Here is a 21291-nt window from a genome sequence, read left to right as displayed (position 1 = left end):
GGTCAAACATGGAAAATATTTCCTCCTTTTAAATCAAACTGAGGTCATTATTAATGTTCCAAAAAAAAAACACCACTGTCCATTTTTTATGGCTGATCTCTGTTATTATTCCGTGATGTGATCCATTATTCTGCCTCCTCAGTTTAAATGTTCCTGAAAATCAAATAATGAACAAAATTCTGTCAAAGCATGAAAAACAAAAACAGGCATCTTTGACGTGGAAATACTGTTTTATTGTCTGTATGAAACTTTAAGTATAACAAACACATCGAGAGAGAAGCCTGGACAGAAGAGACTCAGATGGTGATCGGCCCAGTGTACGCCCTTACCGGCACTGACTGTTAACAGGGGAGAAAGGTCAGAGGTCAGTCCAGCACCACCATTATTACCTTTAAAGCAACTATTTCCCTTTGCTCAGACATTTTCTGCAACATTTCCAAACCTAGTGTCACTGAAATGTGTGAGCAACCACCAACGGTTTCATGAAAATCAAACACAGTCTAACACCTACAGTAACACACAAACTGTCATTGAAGCACACAGGAGTCAACGCACCACCGGAAACTGCAAAGACCAAACACCAGGCGATTGTCCAAAACTCTCCAGCAAGAAGAAACAAAAAACCCTGCCGTTATGTCCTGGCTGACATCTGATGGCAGTTCGTACCCAGACTAACTACGGACTGCCGGGCAGGTTGTTACATTGGCACTGGGTTCAGTGAAGAGGCCACGATTACCGCTTTTCCACCAACGTGATGCTGGTACCCCGCGGCCTTTTGAGAACTAGGATCTCCAAAGGTTTGAGAACCAAATGTTGCTGTGCCGAAGCCGGGCTCATCTCCACGAATTGGACAGCCTGGATCAGCTCTTAGCTTTTTAGCACCAGCTCCAGCCTCTTTATGGGGTGAAAATGCCCAGTACCAGTTCTGGATGGGGTACTGGGACCACATGGGTGGAAGAGTGGTACCGCTTTTCTACCACATCGGTGCCTTCTGGGAACTAAACACAATGGAGGGGTACCAGCAGAAGTTGGGATAATTTATTTGGGAAGAAAACGATCATTGGGGAATTTCACGCCCCTCCCATTGGAGTTCCAGCTGTGGACCCGGATCAGGCACAGACACCAAGTAGGTGGAAAAGTGGCATTTGTAAAGGAGGGCATCTGTTCCCCTCTAACTTTGCATAACAGAAAGCAATTTTTCACTAAGGCTTGACATCACACATTTATCAGAGCGACAGTCACTGCGGGAGCACAGCGGGAGCAGGGCGGGGCTTATTTAATGCCGTTTATGGAACAATCCCTTCAGTTCACATCGCTTTCTGCTCCGGTTCCCCAAACAGCTCCTTACTGCCAACATATCCCTGCAAAATGGTGGCATGGAAACACCGTTAGCTCCTCTACAACCACAAACATTAAAAAAAATAAAAGCTGTTTCACACGTGAACCATTTCAGGAGAATCCGGATGAGCTGCTGACATTCCTAGAAAAGTCCACGTGAGCAAACAAATTGGGATGAATGGGAATTTTACTTGAATTTGGAGGCTTTCTTGAACCTAGTTTGGAAGAGCAGACTTTACACAGTTGATGACACCAACGCGGCACCTGTGACGCCTCCTGTGTGGATGAACCGACTAAAGACAGCAGCTGGACTCAGACACTTAAAGGACCCCACATCTGCTTACAGCTTCACCTCAGTGAACACAGCCATTTATTACATGTTTACTGACATTAAACAGAAGGTGTTTGGGAAACGCTGCATCATCATCATCATCATCAGCCTGAACTTAAAGACAGACGGTCAGCTTTAAACTGACATGAACAAAAGTTTCAGGAGGTCAAATTTATTCAAACAAATGTGCCAAAATAGAGTACATATTACCCCACCGGCCTTTCCGGCCATTTTTTAATGGTGAGCCGGCCACACCCACACCTGCCTGCTCTTCAGTATGATGGAGCTAAACAGCACAAAAAATAAAAAATTAAAAACTGTTTGATTTTTGTGTTTTTAAGAATGCAGAAATTTCACTTTCCACAAATCAAGACTGTCAGAAAATAAATAAATAATCAAAAATCCGCACAGCTTGTGAGATGTTTCATGTAGGAACGTTTTTTTCCCGTGCAGAAGGAAGCATCCCTCGACCTGAGGCAGCTCACGGTGCCCTTCCTCAGCCGGAACCTGCTCGCTTCTTTTGGTTGGCAGATGTAGACAGAAAGAAAATAGTTCCTACCTGAAACTGCTCACAACAAGGTTGGCGAGTTTTTTTTATTGGTTCATGATTTCTGGAGAGAGAGACATCACTGCAGAGATTTTGATGAAGTTTTAGTCCAATTACACGAAACAGGAGGCAGACGAGCTCTGCAGGCCAGAGGAAACTCTTCCTTCATTTTCCTCCTCAAATCTCAAGGAGCCGGCAGCAGTCACCACGCTGCAGCAAAGACAAAACAACAGAAACAACCCCACAAGGCCGACTGTGCTCATACAGGGGCGCCGGTCGCGCTTTGGAGTGACGCAAAAATACATTCTGAAAAAACCGAGATCTGAAAATGACTTAAGATCAACACGCAGACTGAAGGCAACGACCAGGAGACGGAAAGGGGAAAAGCAGCCTCAGCACTCAGTCCTCTGACTCACAGCGGTGTTTGTTAAAGGCTCCGAGCTAAATCACAGCTACAACACCAATCGGTCCCCACCTCCGAGCACGGTTACATCAAACTGAGCCAAGAAGTCCCCGCAGACAGGAAGTTCTCGTTTGATGGAAGACAGGCGGCGAGCAGCGCCAAGCGCTCCTCCACAACGACCTCCAACCGACTGCAACCGGACAAATATTTCAGCCACAACCGCAGACACACAAATAAAGTTTACAAAGCTTTCAATAAGGCCATCCATCGTTGTTCGTGTGGAATATTTCAGAAGCTGGTCTCCAGTCAGATCCGTGAGAGTGCAGAGTGCTGCAGGCACAACTGTAAGAGGAACGCCACGAACCCAAGTTTTCCGAACAGCGTTCCGCAGACAGATCCCAAACATCTGTGAGCCTGTGAGGGGAGGTTAGAGGTCGAAGAGGAAATCAGGTTTCAGTCTTCCCTTCGTTTCAAAGGCAGAGAAAGAGCGAAGAGGTGACTCTCTTCTTACAGAGAGGCTCCACCAGTCAAACCTTCAACGTGACAGCGGGGAGCATCAGAGGGGCGGAGTCAATGACACGCCGTACCAGCCTGAGGTGGAGGTGCACGAAGGGCTTCTCTGTTTGGATTTACACACTGACACACTTCTGAACTGTGCGCACAGCATTCAGGTGCTACATGACGGCCATTTTGTGTCAGAGAGCCAAACGTGAGAAAAAAAAAGCTCGTTTTAAACCGCGAGCTCACCTCAGGAGCCAAAACCTCCGACTGAGTAAACATGTTTTCAGCGCTGCAGCACTCTGTCCTCTCACTTTGTTCTCAGACTCGTTTTACAAAGACACACCCGTCTGCATTCACCTCCAGCTGCCGACCAGCTTCAGGAGAATCAGAGTCAGGTTTCCCCTCACAGTGTTTGTCTGGATTTACATCGTGATTAAGGGCCGCCGGCAGAAAACAGAGCAAAAAAGAAAAAACATACAAAACTGTTTTTTTTCCTCCCCACTTTTTACTGAACATCATGTTGGTCAGAAGGCTGCCTCCTGCAAAAGTCTCAAAGAAAAAGCCTGAAGTTTAGGACTGCACATTTTAGGAAACCTGACGTGTGAAAAAGGAGTCCAATCTGCTACGAGGAGAAACTTCAGTGTGGAAAACAAACAAACTGCCGAGGCGGGAAAACGAGCGATCGGTTAGTGACAGAAACTCCAGCTGAACAGAAACAAACGATATAAAAGGTGAACGGCAGGCGCCAGAAAAAGGCCAACAAGCACACATGAGGCGGGAAACGTGACCAACAGTAGCATCCATGTACAAAAGCTCAGCTCAAATAGAGATGGTGGAAAAAGGCCAACAGAGGACCCGACTGACCCGGAGCCCTTCAGCTGAGCCGGCTACAGGAGACGAATCAGGGCTGCCGGCACCAAACGCCCTCCACAGCTTTGCTCCTCCACGGCAACGTGTCGGGGTTAGTTTGGCAAGTCAGCCAGGTCTGCAGAGGAGGGTCTCTACATTATGTTTCTCACACACGCACACACACACACACACACAAACTCAAAGTTCATTAAACACCAGATATGTTTGTTGGCACCATCCGGCTCTGAGAAAGATGGAGGAACAGGAGAGAGGTGGTGACCGAGGCTTCGTGGTAAAAGATGTTGGTCGAAGGCTAGAAGAAGAAGAAGAAGAAGAAGAGGAAGAAGAAGAGGAAGAAGAAGAAGTCCAGCAGGTATGTTTTGGGGAGGGGGGGGGGGGGTTACAAGCTGAGATTGGGTTTGGTGCTGGAGATTAAAACCAAAGAGTCTCGGCTTGATCGGGGATTTGGAGGCGGGTTTGTGGACAAGGACGTCTAAGAGAAAAGTTGCTTGCAGTCTTGAATATTAAAACTCCTCCTGCTCCTCGGCATCCGGTATGACGAAGCCCTCCTGGAGACAAACAGAGAGAGGAGAGAGTTTTAGGCTCACCAGCATCACGTCTGCATCTTTCATCCTTGTTTCTATGCTCCATACAGCAGCACAGGGCGATCCTTCTGTGAGTACACACATGGAGTACTGTGTATTGTGACCATCATGTGTACTACGGATTTTACTTTGGCAGTTGTACAAATGCATCACTTCCTGTGCCCTCTATGGCCTCTTTCCCACCAACAGGGTTCTGGAGCCGGAGCCGTAATTTGAACCGTTAGGCAGGTTTTCCACCGCCGAAGCACTCGGTGCTCGGCCGAAAAACGGGTTCAACTCCGGCCCCGCAAACTAGCTGGTCTGGAACCAGGAACGTGACGAAAGCGGCAGAAGGGCGTGACTCTGCCGTCTCAACATTAAGTTTTCTACCATATTACATGTGTATTACAGGAGAAAAGCGAAGCGATTTTCACGGCTGTGAATTAGGTTGGGCTCTAAGGCTGAACTTGCTGCTTTGTATCAGTTCATATCACAGATAAAAGGACACAAAGTGCGTACTTGTCGTCTTGCTCTAATCGCTGTCTGTGTTTCCCTCTGTGCTGCACACAGATGCTGCAGTAGTTTGGTTTGGACCCTAAAACGTATTTGCAGCACAGAAAGGGGAGCGTGTTCTCCCACGTTTGTGCGCTTCGGCTTCGTGTCCAGACGAGGACCCGCCCACACTCATACGTAAAGGAGCAGTTCACAGAAACGCGGTGGGAACACGGCCCGTTCTTAATTGTTTCGCCGGTTCCTTGGGATCGGCACGGGAACTTGCTCCGGCTCCGGAACCTCGGCGGTGGAAAAGTAGCATATGTGGAGTTAAAGAACACAAACCAATCATATGCTGTTTTGCTCTACATCACATGAGGAGCCCACAATGAAAACGTCATGGATACCCAATATTATGTGTCACATAATGCTGACTGCCACCAGGTGGCATTATAACTAACACAATCCAGCGTCCAGGCCTGGACAAACACGTGAAGCTTGAGTCACTTCCTGTGGTGTGGAAAACTGCCACAGACACGCCCTTTAACGAAAGCTTCACAGTTTATCATCATCATCGATCTAATTCCACCTCTACGAGAAGTTCGTTAAAGTGAAAAAATGTAACATTTTGATTCAAACTTCCTGTTGTGTTACCGACGTGGCTCCAAGAGGACTTTTCTGTGTCTCGGGATGTTACATGTGTCCCAAATTTCATACATGTATATGAAATACAGCAGCAGGACTCTTATGTAGGAGCCCCCCCTCTGCTCCACACCCATCCTCGAGCATGTTTGGGCCTTCAAAAAGCTGATTTGTCTGCGTGAAAAGTAATCATCACAATAATAAAGCTGCAGTCTGAAGCAGCAGCGCAGCGTCGGGGGCTCGGTGAGCGAGCTGCATGCCATTCCTCTGCAGGAATTCACAGCAGCTGCTCGCAGAGCAACAAATGGCACTTCATGCTTACAGAGCGCGCTTTAACCAATCAGGCCGTCTCAGTCGTCTCGGTGTGACTGAGGCGCGTTTGCTTCGTTTATTCGCTGCAGAGTAAAAGACGCTGAATGAACGTCCTCCAGTTGTTGGTGATTCTGGGCCATCTTTTGATAACTCACATCTGTGGCATAGAGGATGTCTATGATCCTCTGCAGCGTCGGGTCGCCCTCTCCTTCCTTCTCCTGGCAGATCAGCTCAATGTTCCTCAGCTTTCCAAAATAAAAGTCTCTCTCCTTCTCCATGTCCTGAATGGTGGATTTCAGCATCTCCATCTGTGGATGGAAGACAAAGCAACTTGATCAATGTTGCCCCCCCTCAGCAGTCCCTGTTACAGAGCAGACAGCCTTTTCTCTGACCTCATTAACGAGCTCTGCCACCTCCTCATCATTTCCTCCCGTCCCCGCCTTCTTCGCACTGACCGGAGCCATTTTGGGAGCAACCTTAGCCACAGGTGGCCTCTGAGGCGCTGAGGACAGATTCACCAGAAGATCAGTGATGCAATAAAAACTTCAGCATTTCTAAACCTGTTTATAACAGTTATCGATCCAAACTCTGACCAATCAGACGAGGCGCAGCGCTCACCTTGATTGAGAGACTTTTTGGGGGGTTTGTTGAGGGCTGATGTGGCGGGGTTGGGGGTGGGCACGGCATCTTGTCCCTGTCTCGCCTCCACCGGGTCATACTCCTTCCCATCGTAGTTGGCGTCGAAGAACTTCTTGAACCACTGCACGAACTCAAAGTTGTCCTGGAACTTCCCCTTCACCAGTTTGTCCACCGGAATGATCTGGAAGACACGGAGACGTGTTAGCAGCGCTCGCTGCTGTCTGTGGAAGACGACTGCATGGTGTAAATAAAAACTGTCTCATTGCTTTTTTAAAACCACATTTAAAGGCTGGATTACAGAGGAGGGCGCCCCACGCAGGCTTGGACTAATTCAAGTCTTTAAACACTTTGCAGCCAAAAGGTTCTTCACTGCTCCTCTGGGTCTAACAGATGTCTTTACCCATTAGAGCCAGAGAGGAAAAACTATTTTAGGACAAGTATTCACATTATTCAATATAAAATGTCAACATTAAAGTAATCAGTTTTCAAATCATTTAACGGATGTGATTAGAAACTAAGTGATGCACTCACTCTTTTTTCTCATTTTCAAAATTAAATCCAACTGAATTAAATAAATCTGAGACTTAGAAATAAAGTAGAAGCCTCCACTAAAAAGTTAAACAGAAGGTTTGAGGACCGTTGAGATTTGGAGCTAACAGCAGACAGAGTCTGGCCTGATTTACGTTTTGAACAGACAAAAATTCCACAGACTCACTTTATTCTAACAGAACGGGAGGTTCGGATTGGGAATACCACCCATCACTGATCTTCAGCCTCTCTGTGGGTTTGTACTCTTTAATGCTTTGAGAATATCTTCGGTAAGAAAGAGCTTCCCTCCAGGATCCCGACACAAAGCAAATGTGTGGTTTGAAAGCCTCATCTGTCCTTTTCCTTCATATAAAGGCTGAAAACCATCCATCTCCCCCTGCTTTATTGTTTTTATGATTCTAATGGGAGCATCGTTTCCCAGATGAACTTCATATTTTATTCAGTGAGTCCTGAAACTAACGACATGAACTCATCAGGTAAGAGTTTACTGAGCTCAGAGATCAGCTCGAGCTTCTCTTAGAGCCAAACGATCAAACAAATGATCAGACTAACTCCAGTTATTTGATTACCAGGCTGAGCTCAGCGGTGGCATCTTGTTACAGATGAAGAGCAAACAAAGTGTCCCGTGGCTCGGCGGGAGTTTAAAACATGGGGTCAGACGGGGTCCTTTCCTGCCGACTGTCTTTATGTGCGACTGAGGAACAGATGCAGTTAGCTGTGGAGCTACCACAGTAAAGTGTGGGCGGTAATTTAGACCGAATCCTCATTAATACCCAACATGATTCATGCTCCTCAGAGCTGTACACACCCCATCAACCTAATCCCTACACTTCCTGTAGATGCGTCACAATAAAAGACTTTCACTAGGAAACCTCAGGAAGGAATTTTTTTATGAAACAATCACAACCCAAACAACCAAACTTCAGGTCGAGCTCAGATGATGGAAAGAGACGAGATCCATCAAAGGAAGAGGAAGGTGCATCAAACCATCTAACACCTGCCCCCCTCCCCTCATCTGTAACTGCCAGCATGCTGATGAGGAGGGGGGGGGGCAAACTAACCCACACACCCAACAATCTCCATTTTTAATACAGCAGCCACCTCAAGGATCTTCATACTGAAAGGCAATGACCCAACAGCATGATGGAGTCCCAGCCTGAAGACTGAAATATGAAATGCTTTTAACCACAGAATAATTGTGTGTTTGCATAAACCTCATTAATTAAATATTATTTGCTCTTTAACAAATATGATCTGAAGAGCTAAGAGAGCATCAGTGTAGAGAAAAGCGTGCTCGATGACGGCATCGCCACCGTGTGACCAGCTCACAGCTCCCTCTGAAACATCAGACACTCACAGACCTGTTCTCAGCAGGCTGCAGGTGTGCAGCAGGTGAGCTTTACAACTTACTTTGTCAACTCCCATCTTTTTGAAGGCCACCTGCAGAAGCTTGAAGTTGTGGATGTATTCGTGCTCGAGCTTGGCACCGAATTTCACTTTCTTCAAAGGCACAGAGTTGGGAAACAGCATGTCCATGAACTGGCAGTAAACAGCACCTGCATATGTGAGACATGTTAACTGCAGGTGTAAAGTCTGAAACAGTAAAATCAGAGTTTCTACTTTGGGATTAGATCGTAGTGCAGATCATGATGCGTCTCTGCACGCAGGATTAAAGAGAACTGCCGACGTCTGTCGCTCTAACACACCTTTAATTACACAGTACCACATGAAAAGAAGCTGCACACACACCACACATGTAGGCACAGGCAGGCGGCGTGAAACAAAGACGGGAGGGCTCCTACCAACTCGCTCCTACTGACCTCCATCAAAGCAGACCTACCTGGAAACCACTCGGACTCCTTAATCTGAAGTTTTCAGGCCAGGAAACAAAGATGGAGGGGTGTGCACGCTTTAGGAGGTTTCACCAATCCTACTCCTCCGGAAATATTTCATTTGTGACAAATAAGTGATGGAGAAACAGAGTCAGAGTCTCTGTGATTGGAAGGACTCAGACTCCTCCATCTTGGACTGCAGCTGAAGGATGGAGGACCATGACGGCGACCTCGCCAACGAGTCGGCCAGGAAGGACGCAGACTAGCTGGTTAGCAGCAACTAAACTTTCAAAATAAGAGTGAAGCGATTGTCTGTATTAGCGTTACAGAGAGGGCCCTAACCACTGAGGATGTTTTATCTGTTCCATATAAAGAAACAAACTATTAAGACTTTCAATTAAACATTTAATGTTTTTCAAAGAAAACAAAAACTCGTTAAACTTTGGAGTAAAATCCTTGTTTTTTTCCACCTCTGATCTTAAAACATTTCATGTTTCCTCATGATGGGAAATTTTTAAGCCTCTGCATACAGTGTGAGTGAAACAGCACAATCATGCAAAATGTCTCACAAGCTAACAGCTCAGGATACACTCTGAAGGAGTTTTCAGGTGGGCACCAACGGTTAGCTATAACCCAAACAGCATCCTTCCAGAGAAGTTCAATAAGGCTTCAAAAGGGTCCGAAAGGGGGTTCTAAATTCTAATCAGTTCATTTTTGAATGAATGACCTGATGTGAGTTTTGAAGATGTTCCCTTGATTGTGTTTAAGAGAGCGGGACAGAAACAGTGTGTTAAAGTCATCGGTTACCTGAGCACAGCATTTCTATCTTGGTGAGGTTCATCTGTAGAGACTCGTTGATCCAAACGAGCATGTCATGGCGACTTAAGTTGTCGCTGGTCACTGAGGTCGAGTACACGTTCACAGCCATCGTCGGTCACCTGCCGACACACAGAGACATTTACATGATGACTGATTTATCTGTGAGGGCAGACAGAGGCGAGAGCGACCACATCAGAGCGATCGCCTGTCAAGCTCATTTGCATCCTGGTTGTAGTTGTTACTGTCACTTTAAATTGGTTTGTCAATAACACAACTGAGAAAAACAAACTGAACTTCTGCTTCTTTATCGATGATAAAGAAGTACATTTTACAGATGACAGGACTCAGAATGTGGTTTCCAATTAAATATCAGAGAAGACAAAAATACAAAAAAAAAAAAAAAAAAAACTAGTAAATATTTAAATCTGAAAAGCTTAAAGTGACCTCCTTTGCTGACATAAACAGGTGAAATGTGGATAAAGCTGGTCTGAGCTGCCTTTGGGTATCTGCCACTGTGAATGTTGCTCCATAAGCTTTGTGTGTGATTCAGAAACTGCGACATCATGAGGATGTTTACAGCTGTTTACAGCCCTCTCAGCAGCAGGAAGCTGAGCACACAGTGGGCGGAGTCAGGTACGGTAAGGTACCAAACAGCTCATAAAAAACAACCCTTGTATCTATACACTTTCTACATTTTGGGAAAAACAGGGGTTTAAAGGAATGGCTGACGGTCAGCAGTGATGCGTTTGTTTTTTTATTTTCCTCCTCACAGAACACAACGTTTCCCATCTTCAAATAACCGGTAAACGCGGTGTACCAGCCCAGTGGGATTAACACCCAGTACTCCCAACGCTGACCATCTCCTCAGAGGAGGCGAACAGCTGTTTCACTTCGCTGTGAAGGTCAGTTTCTCATTTTTGTTTTAGAGGAACAAAAATAAAGTTACAAACACTGACAGCGTTGCCTGAAGCTAACCCTGATCAGGTTGGGTTCAGGTCGGAATTAGATCAAGTTGGTATTTAGATTGGGTTATGGTCGGGATCAGATAGATCGGATTCAGGTGGGGATCAGGTAAGAATCAGGACGGATTTGTTCAGGTCGGGAATAGGTTGGGATCAGGACAAATTTGGATTGGTGTCGGGTCGGGAAAGATTGGAATCAGGACGGATTTGGATTGAGTTCGGGTCGGGATCAGATCTCTGTGAAGAAGAGTCGCACTTATAAAACACCGCCTCACTGAGGAAGTGACCTCAGCTACCGTTAGCAGTGATTAGCAAAATTAGCTCAGCTCCGCGGCTCCAAACGGCGGACGTTGGCATGTAAGCTCATTAGAAGCACACCCGGCTGTCCGTGTAAAGCCAACCTTGTGGTTAGTATCAGACACCTCCGTGTCACCGGTTAAGGGCGCCCAAACCGGCTGACCTGCGTCAGTCACCGCGGACCCAGGCGGTCTCCCCGCCCTGAAGCACCGCCCGTTAGCTAGTTAGCTTCAACCGCTATCGAGTCAAACTCCCACAGTTAAGAGCCAAAGGCGCTTCAGTATAGACCGACAGCGACCGCAGCAGCCGGAGCCTCGCGCCGCTCCGCCCGGTCCGAGGCTCCAGGATCCCACGGTTCCGGTCCCGCAGCTACATGCTAACCACGAAGCTAGCAGAGCCCGCCGCCGTTATTCAGACGCTTCGGGCCAGCATCAGACCTACCTGCAGGCGGTTTTCTGTCGCGGTTCTCGTACTGGGAGCGTTTCTTCTTCTCGGCTGTGATTCTATCTCATAAAAAACGACCTGCGCTCGTTTCAGCGTTTGTTACACTTCTGCTTTCTTCTGCTCTTCCTCACGTTCACTCTGCCGGCAGCAGAAGGAGCGGCGCGATGACGTCAGGACGTAAAGGGTAATGGCTAAACATCCGCACGTCAGAGGCGGGGTCGCTGTGAGCACAGACATATGTCTATGGCTGTGAGGGAACCCGTTTGATTTCATTTTTTTTTAAGCTTTATTGAACAAATATGTACAAATCAACAAATTAAATAACAACCACATCTGGCCCTCACTGTCTGCCAAGAAAAAGTCTGGCCTTTGGACAAATGTAGTTCATGACCACTGATGCAGTGCTGAAAACACCTGTCACATGATTCAATCTTACCTTCTGATTGGTTCTAGGGATGTAGAGGCTTTTGACAACTCACGGTTAACTCAGACTAGTCAGAGACTGGTATTTAACGACTTATAACAAGACATGATTTGATTGGCTTATAGTACATGTGGAAAAGATTCTGTGAATATTGTGGACTTATTTTTGACGGAGGTGGCATTTAGCTTCTTTTGCATCTGAACTCTTTATATTTTTCCTCCTCACTAAGCTAGTCTGTCACTAATAAATATGGAAAGCTCTGATGGGCCAGATGTGGCCCGCAGGCCACCAGTTGACATTCACTGCTGTACACACTCATAAGAGCATTAGAAATTAATACGCTGGTGTGATGCCTGCAACCTAATTAGGTGTATTTAACATATATAATTCTCAGAGAGTTAAGAGCTCTATCAACCTTTTAAAGGGTGTTTTGGGTCCTTGGTGTTAATTATCAATAGAAACCTCAGCTGCACAAATCTCCTCCTCCTCGGCCTCTGATGAATGTCGGTAGATCTCTGTCTGGTTTGTCTCTTGAGGGAGATTTTTTCTTCTTTCCCTAAAGCTTCCTCGTGTTTGGTCATGTTGTAAAAGGTCACTGATGGAAAAATGTCTGGATCTTGGAGAGGATGTGAATGTTGAGGCTGGGAAGTGAAGATGAGGCCTAAATGATTTTAAAATGTGAAAACTGAACTAAATGCGTTTAAAGTGACTTAAATGTTGTCAGCATGAAAGTTATGGTGTCTGAAATTCAGAGTATGAATCGCGATATGTTTTCCACTGAAAAAAATCACCTAAATCGGTGATCATTGGCTCTATAACGGATCTGCAAACCATGATCGAGTCCACCTGCACAGCAGGAGGATCCAAATGGATCAGGATCAGGGATTCAGACCAGATAAGGTCCAGATCCAGTTCAGGCTCCAGGCATTTCCCAGCTCATCCAGTCTGGATCTGTTCATAATGTCATGGAACGGCTGTGTAGCAGGTAGGAAGGAGGACCCCAATGCAGGATACGTGAAGCAGAGGTAAAATATACACTCAGCTTTATTTACCAGTGCAAACAAAAGGCCGGACTGGGCAGGACCCGTGGCATAAAATAAAAGACAAAAAAAAATTTGACTTGAAATCCAGAAACCAGGCAAACCAACAGGAATCACACAGCAAGAAAAGAATGACGACAAAGCAACAACAGGCGTAAAAAACACAGGACTTAAATACACAGGAGGGCTAATGAGGGAAGCGGAAACAGAAGGGAACACAGGTTAACCAAATTACACCGAGGAGACAAGGAAGCAGAACTGAACATGACAGACAGGGACCAGATGACTATCAAAATAAAACAGGAAGTCAGACGGGGGAACAAAGATGCTGATCTGACACAGGGAAACACAAGGAACAAGAAATAACAAACTAAACCCCGAACAGGGGCTCTATTCCAGGAAGCAGGTTTTGCTAATAACTCTGAGTTTGTTGACCCTAAAATGAGGAAATTCGGGTTTTCAGTTCCAGAAAGAGCTAACGCCAACTCTGAGTCGGTTACCGGGGTAACAGCCTCTGTGACCCTAACCTGGCACAACCTCTGAGGGTCTCTCTGACTCCTCCCCTCCTGCTGCACCTGAACCACCTGTCTGACACTCCCATTCATTTCCTCCTTCATCAAGTGGCTGTCAGAGCGTCAGAGGAGCGAATTCATCTGCAGACGTTTGTGTTTCTACAAGCTCTGAAATCCCAGTTAGACGTTAGTTTGTTATTTTGTAACATGAAGCTTTTACAGTCGTTCACTCGTCAACAGGCTGTAAGGACGGAGACAGCGATGATGTCACGGATTTATAATGAGGCAGCTGCAGCTGTCAGACTGTCAGTCAGTTCCTCTGAAACATTTACTGTAGTTACTGTAGCATCACTGTTACATCACACTGATCTGGATGGAAACATGTCCGGATCAGAAGATGATGTGAATGTTTGAGTGAAGATGAGGCTGAAATGATTTGAAGACTTCAAAACTGAACTAAATGGATTTACAGGGACTGAAATCAACATTTTGAAAGTTACGGTGTCTGAAATTCAGATTATGAATTTCCACACATTTTCCACTGAAAATCACCAAAATCTGTGATCTGCTCCATAACAGATCAGCATCTCTGTCTCTCTCTCCTCAGCCCCCCTCAGCAGATGACCCCCCCTCCCTGAGCCTGGTTCTGATGGAGGTTTCTTCCTGTTAAAGGGAGTTTTTCCTTCCCACTGTCACCAAGTGCTGCTCATAGGGGGTCGTTTTGACTGTTGGGTTTTCTCTGTATTATTGTAGGGTCTTTACCTACAATATAAAGCACCTTGAGGCGACAGTTTGTTGTGATTTGCCGCATTATAAATAAAATTGAATTGAATGTATATGTGATTATGCTAATAGTTAATCACGCATCACACATTTAATCATATAATTACAATAAAGTATCAAACTAATTAATCATGAACCTAATCAGTGTAATGGAAGAAAGCACAAAGTAATGAAGATGAGCTGATGTGTTGAGATGAAAACAGGAAATGCAGCAAAACTGTTTAGGCAGCTTGTGTGATAAAGGAAAGAACAGTGTGTGTGTGTGTGTGTGTGTGTGCGTGCACACAGATGTGAGAAAATATAGGTGGGAGGTGCATTGTGGGCAAATGAGTGTAAAAGAGGTGAAGGAAGGTTCAGGGTTCCTCCAGTGTCCTGCAGATGGAGCAACATCTGAAGAAGGTTCACAGTCCAAACTTTACAAGTGTGAAAGGGGCGTGGCCACAGCTGGAATATGCTTTCAGAAGCTGTTCTCTCAGTTTTCTCTGTGGGACTGAAAAAGCTCTGATATGTGGCACAGTGATCCACGCTGAGAGCTTCCTAAAGCATGGAAATTAAAAGGGTGCTTCGTTACACCTGAGATCATAAAACACAGCAAACTAAAATACTCAGCTGGGTGCTGTCGCAGCACCCAGCTGAGGACCTCACCTCTATGGTGGGAGGGGCTAAGCCCCGAGGAGAAGGATGCACAGTCTGAGATATGAGACAGTGTGACAGCTGAGCGAACATCATTTATGTTCTGTGGGCTCAGCGCCATCTACAGGCTGCAAGTTCAACTGCAGGACAAAAGAGAGAGAAGCTCTTCATCAGTGTGAGATTCACTTTATGTTCTTTCACTGATAACTGTCAACAATTTAAACTTATTACAGCTCGACTGTTAAATAATCAAAGAAAAAAATGAGTTAAGCTGCTGATTCAGCTGTCATCAGGTCAACATCCTCCACCTGTGAGCACGCTCAGTCGGTGACCTCGAACATCAACTCGAGCAGCATTCGGACAGACGTGTTTGACCCGGTCTGTTACAGTCACCAGTCTGAGAACCAGGAACGCCTCTAATCCCTGAGAGTGACATCAGCAGACGAGCTGAGGGCTTCCCAGCAGGTGCAGAAGGACACACAATATTCAAACTCTTCAAATATCCGCATAAAAACACAGGTGGGCTTTCAAAAGCACTGAGATCAGTCCTCTGTACAGAAATCACAATAGAAAATATTAAAAAAAGAATAGGACAAACATTTAATACAGTAACATGTCTAATATTTTCACTCATGGTTTGAGCTCATCGTTGCTTTACTGTTGTAATTAACAGCTAAAATTAAAAATTCAGTCACTTCAGCATCAGGGATGCTTCCTGAGTTTGAGTGCCCATCGAAGCTCGAGCCGCAGCCTCGTTTCCCTTCACAGAAACACGACTCGGCGCTTCAGCGTCACAGTAACAAAGGTCTTCAGGTCAGTTTGTTTGGAGGCAGAGTGCAAACACAGGTTTCCACAGGCTGAACTCAATCACCAGAGGAGGAAAAGGCGATAAAGAGTTAATACATTTCAGTTCCACCTCTCGTACCCGCTGCAGTCCGACAGCGTTAACCTGAAACTTCAGATCCCAGCAGCCGGCCGCTGAAGGCGATCAAAAGGAAAAAGTGGCAATGAAATGTTTATAAAGAAAATCAGTTTTTTTTCCCCTGGAAACACGATTAAAGGTCCTTTTGTGATCACCCTGTGAAAAAGCAGCAACTAAAACCGTCACCAGCAGAGGGCAGCGTTGTCTCTTTAACTTTGAAAATTTATTTTCAGCCCCGCCTCCTCCTCCTCAAAGTTAATAACGGTTACGCCGTCTCACTGCTCCACCTTGTGGTATTACCTGAAAGTGCACCCGGCCTTAGTTTAACCCCTTAACTGGCAAGGGCCCGGTGACGGGCCGTTTGTAGTCCCTTTTATATGGCAGGCTAGACCCTCCCATTTTTATTGACACGTCATTCGGCCAATCATGTAACTGGCTGCACCAAATCACCTGACAAAGCTACGTGACGCCCTCTGAGTATTATTGGCTCTGGGAAACCCATTTCTTAACATGATTGGCCGAATGAGGTGTCAGTCAAAATGGGCGGGTCTAGCCTGCCATATAAATGCACTTCATTCGGCCGGCGGACCAGACGCAGCCAGTTAATAGGCTATGAAATGGGTTGTTCAGAGCCAATAATAACCAGAGGGTGTTATGTAGTTTTTGTCAGGTGATTTTTTTGCTGCCAGTTAAGGGGTTAACACAAACAGAAGCTGTTTGGATATGAATTTGTTTCTTCTGTTTATGCTTCAGTTATTTTTAGGATTTAAAAACTTTTAAATGAAGGAGCTTCAACGTAACAGCAGCAGCCTAAATTGTATTAAAAAAATAAATACCTGCTTTTTTTTAACATAGCAAACATAATCTTTTAGCAGTTTAAAAAACAGATGCATATATTTAAGGACGGAGCCTCTCCATCGAGCACGGCTCATACGTGGAGCTGCTCTCAGCGTGGAGTTAGGGTCGAGTTTAAATGCTGGTTGAGGAAACAGTTCGGCCTTTCTCAGCCGTGCAGCTTGTTGCAGGTCAGCCCTGCTCAGAGTCACAGCTCTGATTTACTGAAGGAGGTAACGTGGTGCAGAAGATCAGCACCTGCTGCTCCTTCAACCCCGAACGAGCACAATTAATCTGCAGAGCGTTCATTCTTAACTGTATCATGACAGTCGACTTATTTTGAAAAACAAAAGTGTTTAGGCCACTTCCTGTGCGTTTCAGGCTCCTGTGCTGCTGTTTGTTGATGGAGCATCTCTGGGAGGTGAAAGGATCGTCCAGCAGCATCTTCCTCAGGTGAGTTACCTGCTGCAAACCCGAGCAGCCCATCGCTGATGGAAGTGAAGACCGAAGCTCCATCTAAACTCCACACACTGAACACTTCCAGCCTCCTCCTAACCCGACAGCTGCTGCCCCGCAGAGGCGCTGGAGGACTGGGAGGAGGAGCTTAAAGGAGGCAGGTACTCGCAGGTGAAGTAGTCCTTCAGGGGGGCCAGCAGGTGACGGACGACGGGGACGCACCACGCCTTCCCGAGCACCTTCTGCCTCTGCTGCCTGTTCATGTCCCGCACATCAGTGTAGTGTTTGGGGAAACCGAAGACTCTGAGGAAGGAGGACACGTTTCAGCATTCATCTCAATCACTGGATGCACACAGCACCGAGTGGAGGAGCTCTCCTTCCATAAGACACGTCAGAACCTCTTCAGATTAAACATGACAAACATCAGAGTCTGCTACCTTTCCAGTTCGGTGATCCACAGCCGGTCCTCTTTGCCGTTGTAGAGGACGGGCAGCTTATTCACATTTTTTCCTTGTTTCAGAGAGTTTGAGTTGGTGGTGATCGTCCTCACCTTCGACATCTGCAACAAAAGCATCAGAAGCAATCGTGTCAGAGGAGCTGAGCACAGAAGGAAGCAGCAGATAAACTGCGGAGCAGACGTCACTGACCGTGGCCTCTCTGCCCATCTCCAGACACTCCTGCAGATGCAGCTTGTCGTTGTGGGTGGCGACGATGGGCCTGGAGGAGGGAAGGAGAACTTCAAGTAACCTTACAGTAATCAGAGTAACCGGGCTTCATTTTTAATGGTTAAAACCGCACACACAGAGCCTCTGGATTTCAGAACCATTGGATCATATTTATTATTATTAATAACCAACATGTTTTTTTATATAGCCTACAAGGCTGAAGAAGCTCAGCTGGGGTCGTGACCTTTTCTCATTCTGGATGTTTTCACTGCTTATGTGACGCATCACCTGTAAACTTATTTTGTATATTTCTGTGTGTACATTATTGACTCTGTAGCTTCTGATTGAACTGCTGCTGTGACTTCTCTTCACGCCGTAGCGACTGATAAAAAGCAGCAGCAGTTTTCGTCGTGCTCGCTGGAGTCCTCTGAGGATCTGCAGCTTTTCTCGAGCTCGACAAACTCGGCTCATCAGACCCGCCCACCGCTTTTTTCTTAGCGCTCTGCCCGATCTATGCAGCTCACATTTCAAGAGAGGAACGCTGCAGCTCCAAAACAATCCTATCCCAACAATAGCACTTTCCATTAGTGTTAAAAGAATAAAGCAGAAGCTCGGTGCACCTTCTCATTCCCGGGATGTTTCCCCAGAAGTAGCGAGCTCTGCGGGCCGGGGTTACATGCATGGCGTCCACGATCACCGGGTTGCACTGTTGGGAGAGTCGTGAAGCAGAAACAGCTCTCTGACCAAGTTTACAACAAGAAGGGACACAGAAGGAGAAGAAGAGGAAGAGCAGAGGCTCACTGCAGGCTCACAGACCTCCAGGAAGCGGCAGATGCCGACTTTGTTGCAGGTGTTCATGGCGACCGTGTTCTCGTAGAGCCAGAAGAACGGCCGGGGGTCGTCCTCTTTGGGCTTCAGCCACTGAAGGATGCGGTAGTAGTCGAAGAAAAGCCTGCCGGTGCCCTCTGCAGGAGGAAAGAGACGGATAAATGCCAACAACTGAGGACCAGCTAAGCAGCCTCCACAGATCTGTGCCTCATCCATCAGGTCCATCCATGGAAGTCTCCTGAGCTTTTTATAACTCCAAGAACAAAAACATACCAGGAGACTGATCAGTTTGTGGCTTCCTCTTATTGGCTGGATGAGATTTCAGGTAATCAGCCCTCACATTAATTTGGACTTTATAGTCATTTACTCAGGAAACGAGCTGACTGGACTAATATGAAGGAATGAACTGTAGATTTCTCACAGAAATCCACTCAAACATGTGACTCCTCAGGCTGTCTGAACTCAAACTATAGCAGTTATGCAGTCATGTGACCTTTGTGCCTGACACTTTACACTCCACACCTGAACACCCACTACTGTGTAATCTCTGTTCTATAGACACACACACACACGCACACACACACCACTGGAACAGGAGCTGCTTCAGTTACGTACCATAGAGGCCTTTCCTGAACGGATTGACGATAGAGAGGTCGTTACAGGGGCTGCCGCCGATGAGCAAATCAAAAGGACCCCACTGCTCGAGCTGGAGGATCCAAGAAGCACAGAGACGTGGTTAAAATGAATAAATAACCAATAAATCAGTACTCACAGCAAACTGAACATTTCTAATTTTCTCACCAAGAAGGGCTTTTTGGACTGAACTCATACAGGTTCTGTGCGGACCTCCATCCTTTGCTTAAATGACTTTTGACCCTCACAAGTGAAATGCTTTCTGCTTAAACCTCAGTGGAGGTTCAGCTTCAGCTTCTCCACCATCAGGCAGCAGCTAATGCTTCTTATCTCAGGATGCACAGAAACAGACCCTGAGACTCAAACCTGGGAGATGCAGCCCCCTCAATCTGTCACAATGACCTTCTTCCCCTTATCTACACTGCTGCTCATAATGCTTCTAACAATCTGCTCTCCACCCCACAGAAATCCCAAAATCAGAAGCACAGCTGGCTCCTCATGTGGAAAAGAGGAATTAGGGTTGACATACGCGTTCCGGAGTGATGTGCCGGACGTCTCCAACGTGGATGATCTTCCCGTCGTGGTTGACCGTCGACACAGCGACCGAATCTTCGCAAACCTCAGAGGCAATGTACTTCTCTATTTTGATGCCGAGGTCCTTCAGCACGTAGAAACCTGAAGAGACGCAGGCAGAGAGAAGAAGAGTTTCAGGGTGTTTTTATGAGAGCAGAGACATAAAGAAAGCTCACCGCCGCTCCGTGAACTCACCTGTTCCTATGCCATCGAACAGCGACAGCACTCTGATGGGTCTGCGGAGGTTTGCGGGGATGGACGGGTAAACACGGTGAGACTCCTACAATGAGAAAAACCCAATGTGACACACCAGCCGGCATTAAAAGCAGACGATAAAATACATTTGACTCAAGTTTGTGCTAAAAGAATCAAGGCTTTCCGCAGTACAGGATCCTCATGGTATCCTTGGTTAGTTAAATATCGCTACAATGTGTCTGTTTTCCCTGATCTGGCTCTAAGACAGGTTATGAGTTCTCTGCAAATCTAAAGCTGAAATCTTAAGCTGATCACATGCTGTAAAAAACTGTGCCACAAACTGTGCCACTGCATGGAAGAAAGAACTGCCACATTTTGTGTGCTCATACCTGAGAAAACCTTTTAGAAACTCAGAGATCTGTACAGTTAGAGCCGTTAGTCACTACCACCAGCATGCAGGTATGGGTACCACCTTTCCTGGGCACAGAGATCTTTGACAAGTCTGTTTTTCCACTCACAAACTCCATGCCACTGTCGTTGGTGAAAAACTCCTGCACACGGATGCTCCAGTCCTCTCTGGGAACCAGCGCTCCGTGGGGTTTGTGAGCCTGACACAGGTAGCAGATCCACGGGTCCTGCAGCTTCAGCGAATCAAACGTTCCCGGCCCGACGAGGATGTTCAGACAGTCCTCGCAGTAAGACCTGAAGATGGAGAACAGAGAGGATTAACAACAGTCAGCTGGTTCACCCAAAAGACTGAAACACAGAGACAGAAGTTAAGAGGATAACCTGCAGCAGCCATCGTTCCCACACAGCAGGACGTCCATCCCGTAGCAGCAGATGGTGCAGTAGGACTGATATCCATCGCCATCGTAACGATATAAGGTTTCTGTGAAGTTATCCTACAGGCACACAGACACCATCACAGCCGCTCAGGAACAGCTTCGACAATGTTGAGCAATTGTAACAAAAAAATGCAGAAACAAAGAAAAACGTCTGCTCAGAGTTCACTGAGCTCAGACATTCAGACAGAGCAGTCGCCCCCTGCTGGACGTCAGAGGGAATAAGGGTTAAAGTTCATTCAGTGTTGTCTTACTTTAAACACATGGGAGCTGGATCAGAATAACCCGGCTCATTGTAAAAGCTATACAGGATTCATGTTTGTGCATTAAATCTATCCTGTAACTCAGTCAGCTGTAACAGGTCAGCTGATCTGAGCGACCTTTGAGGGGCGTAAAAGATCTGCCAGGTG

The 21291-nt window shown here is 46.4% G+C and overlaps 2 protein-coding genes and 1 long non-coding RNA gene across 3 annotated transcripts in view; 1 reads left to right on the top strand and 2 right to left on the bottom strand.

Annotated features, from left to right (window-relative positions):
* Window positions 1-211: 211 nt before the first annotated feature.
* On the bottom strand, window positions 212-11710 carry LOC115783208 (microtubule-associated protein RP/EB family member 1). The gene is made up of 7 exons (XM_030733926.1): window positions 11539-11710; window positions 9827-9957; window positions 8598-8743; window positions 6618-6819; window positions 6392-6501; window positions 6155-6307; window positions 212-4538 (listed from the first exon to the last, which is right to left on the bottom strand). The coding sequence occupies exons 2-7, from the start codon at window positions 9945-9947 to the stop codon at window positions 4494-4496; spliced, it is 777 nt and encodes a 258-aa protein (XP_030589786.1). The 5' UTR covers window positions 9948-9957; window positions 11539-11710; the 3' UTR covers window positions 212-4493.
* Window positions 10655-21291, top strand: part of LOC115783209 (uncharacterized) — a 13581-nt gene continuing 2944 nt past the window's right edge. The window contains exon 1 of the long non-coding RNA XR_004020191.1: window positions 10655-10740. This is a non-coding gene — a long non-coding RNA (uncharacterized LOC115783209). The remainder of the gene's footprint in view (window positions 10741-21291) is intronic.
* LOC115783206 (uncharacterized) overlaps window positions 15130-21291 on the bottom strand; it is a 19269-nt gene continuing 13107 nt past the window's right edge. Inside the window, exons 17-27 of the mRNA XM_030733925.1 lie at window positions 20829-20941; window positions 20558-20741; window positions 20040-20124; window positions 19801-19946; window positions 19254-19344; window positions 18627-18775; window positions 18431-18516; window positions 17793-17862; window positions 17583-17704; window positions 16560-17448; window positions 15130-16185 (exon numbers count right to left, since the gene is read on the bottom strand). Coding sequence (XP_030589785.1) covers window positions 17241-17448; window positions 17583-17704; window positions 17793-17862; window positions 18431-18516; window positions 18627-18775; window positions 19254-19344; window positions 19801-19946; window positions 20040-20124; window positions 20558-20741; window positions 20829-20941 — 1254 coding nt within the window. The 3' untranslated portion in view covers window positions 15130-16185; window positions 16560-17240. The remainder of the gene's footprint in view (window positions 16186-16559; window positions 17449-17582; window positions 17705-17792; window positions 17863-18430; window positions 18517-18626; window positions 18776-19253; window positions 19345-19800; window positions 19947-20039; window positions 20125-20557; window positions 20742-20828; window positions 20942-21291) is intronic.

The sequence above is a fragment of the Archocentrus centrarchus genome, chromosome 7 (assembly GCF_007364275.1).
Source record: "Archocentrus centrarchus isolate MPI-CPG fArcCen1 chromosome 7, fArcCen1, whole genome shotgun sequence".
Classification (NCBI taxonomy): Eukaryota; Metazoa; Chordata; class Actinopteri; order Cichliformes; family Cichlidae; genus Archocentrus; species Archocentrus centrarchus.
Note: the sequence above shows the minus strand (reverse complement) of the source record. Positions and strands in the feature narration are given on the sequence as shown.